The 7,318-nt window shown below is 43.0% G+C and overlaps 1 protein-coding gene across 2 annotated transcripts in view; it reads right to left on the reverse strand.

Annotated features, from left to right (window-relative positions):
- Nucleotides 1–7,318, reverse strand: part of SLC9A7 (solute carrier family 9 member A7) — a 153,360-nt gene that overhangs the window by 37,841 nt on the left and 108,201 nt on the right. For both annotated transcript variants that reach the window (XM_017519821.2, XM_017519820.1), the window contains exons 8-11: nucleotides 6,013–6,118; nucleotides 3,380–3,468; nucleotides 3,173–3,286; nucleotides 791–902 (exon numbers count right to left, since the gene is read on the reverse strand). In XM_017519821.2, coding sequence (XP_017375310.1) covers nucleotides 791–902; nucleotides 3,173–3,286; nucleotides 3,380–3,468; nucleotides 6,013–6,118 — 421 coding nt within the window. The remainder of the gene's footprint in view (nucleotides 1–790; nucleotides 903–3,172; nucleotides 3,287–3,379; nucleotides 3,469–6,012; nucleotides 6,119–7,318) is intronic.

A 7,318-nucleotide genomic window follows, 5' to 3' on the forward strand; every position in this document is an offset into this window, starting at 1 on the left:
CACAGTAGCCTTTTGCAACTAACTTCTCTCCGTTCTGTTCTGCAGAAATGCTCTAACTTGGGTCTCGTTTATCTAAAGCTGACGCTTACCACCCTCACTGCATCATCCACTCATGCCTGTTGCTCTCTCTTTTCTCTGCTTCCACAGCTTTCTTTATTGTCCTTTGTCTCCTCAGTGGCTTCTCTAGACTTCTCAGCTTTACAGTGAAAGTGGGGGGCATGTGGGGGACAGTGTCAATTAAGCAGGATGATCACAGCTGTTAAATCCCAGTGTTGGGTTCTTCTTGCTTACATGAGTGTATTTTATTTCTTTTGTTCCACACAAAGTTAGAGCTGGGGGACCTCAGCTAATTAGTTCAATTTCATCATTTTACAAGAAAGGATACTGCAGCTGGGAGGTGTTGAGTGACTTGGCCAGTGTTCCTTCTCATCAGGAGCTCTTTTCCTTCTAATTCTAGATCTGGTGCCCTTTGGGAAGCTTAAGGATTATGAAGATCTACTAGAAAACAATCAGGCACTTTAAATACTATATCTCCAGGTCCCTTGAGTGGTAGTGATGAAATAGAAATGCAAATATTTTAGGGGAGAACGTTCACATTTGGTAGTACGGTTTGTAAAATCAACACTAACTCAATTGAACATGTACATCTGTCTATTCCACACTGCAGGGGATACAAATGGACCAGAAACTTGAATGCTTGTCTTTTTATGAACCTTATCGATTGTATTTTAATCATATTCTTGTTACCTGCTGAATAAAACTCACTTTCTTTTCACTTACGCCTTTTTACCTGAAAACATCATCATGTGTTGAAAATTCCAGCCAATCTTATGCCTTCTGCCCAAGTTGAGGAAGAAGGAGAGTGGGTAGATGTGTGCGGCTCTGCCCAGGAAGATGGCAACCTGACCACAAGGTGGAGGTTAAGGGCCCAACAGTTTCCAGAATGGCATTCTCCACAACCTCCGGCTGAGCATTTTAGGAATGCCATGATGTCTCATTACAGTCCAGAGAACTGTGCAAAGAAGTCCAGTTGTCTAGTTTCCCTTTAGGTAAGTTTCTCAGCAAAAAAAATGGGACTCATTTGGCCAACCTTCCCCACCTCCTGATTCATAGAGATCATTTCTAACTTGTTATACACACTGTGGTAACTTCTTGATTTAATTCAAGTGGCATCTATCTATCTATCTAAATCTATCTAAAACGGAGCCCAGAAATAAGCTAAAGTACCACGGCACGAGGGGTGCAGTTGAGAGAAGTAAACAGAGTGTGTTGGTCTCTACTGAAAAAAAAAGCACTAGAAGGAAAAATTGCTAATCCTGTAGTCAAACTATAAAGAAAAAGTTTGCTGGATAAGCACTCGCAGGCTTCATTGGCAAGTAAACATCAGAGACTTTAATGGCTAGGAAGAGCCTGCAAATAAAAGGTGGGGAAACTTAAAATATTCATAACACTAAAAGACATTCAGATCACCCACAAGAATGAACGCAGGGAGATATTTCTCTACCTAAGTAGCTAAAATGTCTTTTGGAGATGTAAGAAAGTGTGGAAAAAGGAACTCTACTGTGAAAACCAAAGAATTCAGGGAAACTGGTCCTTTGTCACTTGCTGAGTTTAGAATAGCGCAACTGAGAGAGCTGCACACTCCCCTGGTCAAAGAAGGGAACCCCTGTGGGAGCCAGAGGAACAGGGAGCTTCCGTTTTGGCAAAACACCAGCTGCAGGAACTGCAGCTGTTTCAGACAGAAGCCAGGGCGGAACTATCTTCTCTGTCTCCTGCAGGGTAAAGCATAGCCTGTTTTTCTTCCATTTTCTTTCTGTTTTGTTTTAAGCAGAAGGAGCCAGGTAGTGCTTATAAGGCACATTCTATCCCAGAAGAGAAGCAAAAGTCCTTAAGTGGTAAGCAGCAGTTAGGATCTGCAGAGAACCGGCTTGGCCTCTGCCAGGTCCTCATCTGTAAACAGGGCTGTGCTCCCCCTATCTCTCACAGGGTGTCATGCTAGGAATACAAATCAAAACAACATGCAAGGTCTTTTTCAAAACAGAATAAAAACACTGATCTTACAGATTTTTAGCTATTAGTCTGGTAAGAATGGAAATCCGAGAAATGAGCCACCAGTTTAAGCATAGGAGGCTCTCACGAGGATTCCAGCATTGCATTAGGCCAGTGTCACTGTCCAGCAGCTTGGTGAGGGTTGGTCATTCATGCACAATAAATTAAGCCCAAAAGAGAAAAACACTCCTTTTTTGCCAGCATTCCAAAACCTAAGGATAATCATGAGGCCTCAAAAAAGGCAAATGGGAATGTCCAGCAATAGGGGACTGTGTTCAGTATCTTGAAATCAAGCCCCAGAAAAGTTTGCTTTAATAAAAACAGTACCTGAGGCCAAGGGAGCAAAACTCTCAGCTGCCCATCCACTGCTAGGCACACGAGAGAAGCCAATCCCCCAAACTATGTCTCTTTTCCAGAAACTGCATTTACAACGGGCCCAGACCAAGGAAACAAGTACTTTTCTATTATATATTTTCTTCCCCTCATTTTTCTTTTTCCTTTTCCTCTCTTTGGTGGGGGTGGGGAAGAATCTTTTCCACCATGATCCACATGCAGCAGCAGGGCAGCTTGACAAAAAGTAGGGGCACTGCCTGCAAGCATCCCCGGGCGGTGTGAGGAAGGGCTGCCCATGCTGCAGACGTAGTCTGGAGCAAGAGAAACAGAACCTTTGGGTCGTCCAAATCAGGGAACCTCCTGGATTGGAATTCATGCAGCAATGAATTGTCAGAAATAACACTGGGGACTGACATGGTTGCTGACTTTTAGATTCACCAAAAGGGCATTTTACAAAACAAACTATCACCTGCTGAGCACCAGTTTAACAGAAAGGTCATCTTACACAGAAAAGGCAGAAAGGATGATCTTGGAATACATGCAGCCCTTTAAGTCAAATACATTTAGTGTTATGAAATGCCACTTAAGACTTATGTTTTTTAATCATAAAAATCCTGTGAACTAGCATAGACTTGGTCACCTGTCTAAAACAGAAATAGCAATTATTATTTTATGATTGTTTATATTATTACATTATTATTTTATATTATTATTATGACTATTATTATTATAGCTTCTCCAACAGAGGTCGTCTCTGCGTGTAGAAAATGGTGGAACAAGAAAAGGATACAAAAGCTCCAATGATGAAAACGGGGCTGAAAACGTGCTTTTGGAAGGTAAACAACGCGAGGCCCATGTAGGAGAAGATAAAGTTCTCTGCCAGGAAATGTAACACCTCAAAGAGCTGCACAGAGAAAGGAAAAGGAAGCTGTAAAGCCTGCAGTTCCTCCTTCCCTATGTTGGCAGGCAACTCATGAGTACCAAGACTCTCTCTTACCTGCTTGGTTCGACTTCTTGATTCCACCGACAGATTGTTGTAGGTGTAATGAGCTTGTGTGATTCCACAGAAAAGGACAGCTACAACACCTGTTAAAACACCCCCCAAAAAAATCAATGGAAAAAAAAGAGGCAGGGAGAAAAAACCCTGCTGGAACAAAAAGTTAAGGTAGGCAAGCCTAGCATATCCAACTTCCTGAATATTTTTGAATATTTTGAATAACTGTTAAACTATTACTGGGCTGGGTGTAGTGGCTCACACCTGTAATCCCAGCACTGCAGGAGGCCAAGTCGGACAGATTGCTTGAGCCCAGAAATCTGAGATCAGCCTGGGCAACATGATAAAACCCCATCTCTACCAAAAATACAAAACATTAGCCAGATGTGGTGGCATGGGCCTGTGGTCCCAGTTACTTGGGAGAGCTGAGGTGAGAGGATTGCTTGAGCCTGGGAGGTTGAGGCTGCAGTGAGCCATGATCACACCTCTGCACTCCAGCCTGGGTGACAGAGGGCAACCTTTTATCAAGAAAAAAAGTTTTCTATTATAGAACACGCCTACAACCCCTCACCTCTCATATCAACCTTTCTGTCTCCCAACCCTGCCTTCCTTCAAAGCCAAGTACCTCAACATCCCCCTTTTGTTCCAGTTTTAAGGACATTTCTTGTCTCCTCTAAACTCCTCCAACTACCATCTGGTAGTTGGCATATAGCATTCATTGCCTCAAAGAGACTGTGAGGGCCCATCCAAATTTTTGTCATATTCTTCCCTGTTTTTAGAATGAATGAACTGAATTTCAAACTAATAGTTTATATTCATATATATTTTTTGACACAGGGGTCTCGTTCTGTCTCAAAAATATATATGTATATAATCCCACAGTGGATTATATATTACATATCCCTCAGTGGAGGACAGTGGCATGATCTCGGCTCACTGCAGCCTCTATCTCCAAGGCTCAAGTGATCCTCCCACCTTAGCCTCCCGAGTAGCTGGAACTACAGGTGCACGCCACCACACCCAGCTAATTTTTGTATTTTCTTGTAGAGACGGGGTTTCACCATCTTGCTCAGGCTGGTATCAAACTCCTGAGCTCCAGGGTTCCGCCTGCCTTGGCCCCAAAGTGCTGGGATTATACAGGCATGTGCCACCATGCCTGGTCTATATTTTTACACAATCTAGGGCTTCAGACAAAATAGATCAAGAGTACTACTCCATTTATCGAAGCCCTGATCTTCTGTATTTCTGGTGAATGGTAACCATTTTGTTGTGCGAGACAACTGACACACCTGGGACTTTGCCTACACATTTATGGATAACTGTTAAATTTAAGGAAGTGGGGCATTTTGCAATGCTGCATATAAAGATTTGCTACAGTATTTCGAAAAGGTGATAAAAGTACATCCTAAGTACCTGGATTATGTACAGTAATTGTATTTGAATCTTCTAATGGAAAAATTCATTTTTTTTAAATGAGAGAATGTGAGGAAGCAAAACCATGTTTCACCACACTAATACTATATGAAACTGACACCATAAAAATGTGATACTGAAAAACAATGATTAAAGAGCCCAGAGACACAACAATTAAAAACCGTGTTCACATTCATCTGAGCAGATGCAAAATCACTTTTTTTTTTGAGACGGAGTTTCGCTCTCAAAAAAAGAGAGTGAATTCTTGTTGCCCAGGCTGAAGTGCAATGGTGCGATCTCGACTCACCCGCAACCTCCGCCTCCTGGGTTCAAGAGATTCTACTGCCTCAGCCTCCCGAGTAGATGAGATTACAGGCATGCACCACCACGCCCGGCTAATTTTGTGTTTTAGTAGAGATAGGGTTTCTCCATGTTGGTCAGGCTGGTCTAGAATTCCCAACCTCAGGTGATCCACCTGCCTCGGCCTCCCAAAGTGCTGGGATTACAGGTGTAAGCCACCGTACATGGCACAAAAATCACCTTTTAAAGGACACATATATTTTGCTTGTTATTGCTACTGTTTGTAAAATAACATAGCAATCAAGGGAAATATACAAATAAGATTTTAATAGATTCTTTGCACCTTAACATCTATTTATAGTCAGAATGTGTACTCAAAAACATAACTGACTTTGGAATGATCAACTTTATCATTAAAATCTAGTTTTTCAGGCTGGGCATGGTGGCTCATGCCTGTAATCCCAGTGCTTTGGGAGGCTGAGGTAAGAGGATCATTTAAGGCCAGGAGTTTGAGACTAGCCTGGACAACATAGCAAACATCATCTCTAAAAAAACAAAACAGTTACTGGGTATGATATATGCCTATGGTCCCAGGTACTTGGGAAGGTGAAGGGGGAAGATCCCTTGAGCCTAGGAGTTCGAGGTTACAGTGAGCTATGACTGTGCTGTTGCACTCCAGCCTGGGTGACACAGCAAGACCTTGTCTCTAAAAAAATAAAATCTAAAAAAATCTGTAGCTTTTGGAAAGTCTCACAATCCATTTAAGGCAGAATACTAGCCTTGCTCAGCAATCCTCCATATGGACACGTGCTAGACAGTTAAACGCCATGCAGCTGCTATCGAAAAATTCTTCCCTTCCTTCAAGCTCCCATAGCCCCCACTGCAGTGAGGACAAGGGTGGTCCAAGAGTAGAGAAAACCTACCTGTAAATCCGCAGGCTTCTGCCAAGAGAAATGTGCTCCAGGACATGAGGAAGAAGAGTGCTGTCTCCAGCAGGGGGAAGCAGTGCAGTTTGGTAAACTTGGTCACGTTGGCATTCTGTCAAGGACCCTGTCTCCAGGTACATGTATCACAACCACCAAGAACCACACACTCTACTAGCCCAGGACCCCTCCCCAAAGGGCTAGGCTTTCCCTTCAACCCTTTTTTTTTTTTTTTTTTTGAGGCTCTAAATCTGCTGGAGATCTCTTAAGTAATAAAAATTTAGCTTTCCAGTGGAACACGAGTGTTGTAGGGGCTAGAGGGAGGAAGAAACTGGGAGATATTGTTTAATGGGTACAGAGCTGCTGTTTGGGATGATGAAAAAGTTCTGAAAGTAGACAGGGGAATGGCTACATGACACTGTGAATGTACTTAATGCCCCCAGAATTGTGCACTTAAAAATGGTTAAATGGCAAATCTTGTTAGATATGTTTTACCACAATTTAAAAAAATTAATCATGTAGGCCAGGCACAGTGGCTCACACCTATAATCCTAGCACTTTGGGAGGCCAAGGTGGGTGGATCACCTGGGGTCAGGAGTTGGAGACTAGTCTGGTCAACATAGTGAGACCCCGTCTCTATTAATAATACAAAAATTAGCAGGGTGTGGTGACACACATCTGTAATCCCAGCTATTTAGGAAGCTGAGAATCACTTGAAACCGGAAGGCAGAGGTTTCAGTGAGCTGAGATTGCACCACTGCACTCCAGCCTGGGCAACAGAGCAAGACTTAGTCAAAAAAACAAAAATATCATGTAATAAACCAAAAGCCATTGAATTTAAATGGGTGACTTGTATGGTATATAAATTATATCTCAATAAGGCTGTTTTTAAAATATTCAGCTTTCTAGAAAAACTGGCAACTGGTCTTCCGTGTTCCTTGAATGCCCATGGTTCTGAGATGCACGGTCATGATGCCAGGCTGGCTTGGTGGGTTGGTTGCAGCAGGGTTGTGAAGACAAGGCCTGTGAGACCCTGCTCCCTGTGCACCACTGAGGCCGCCTGAGTCCACAGCAGGTACCTAATGAAGGCATGGGAAAGAAAGAAATGCACAATTCCTGGGGCAGCTAACAGGTGCTGGTGTCATCTTTTGGGACCAGAGATCCTTCTCATAACAGTGCCATTCGACACAGAGCCACCACAGAAGCATCTCATGAGGGATTTCACTGAGCAATATACATCTCCAGGGCATCAAAAGGGCCCTTGTGAATAAAACAATTTAAATCTGCGCTATCCAATGTGGTAACC

The sequence above is a fragment of the Cebus imitator genome, unplaced genomic scaffold, assembly GCF_001604975.1.
Source record: "Cebus imitator isolate Cc_AM_T3 unplaced genomic scaffold, Cebus_imitator-1.0 Scaffold778, whole genome shotgun sequence".
Lineage (NCBI taxonomy): Eukaryota > Metazoa > Chordata > Mammalia > Primates > Cebidae > Cebus > Cebus imitator.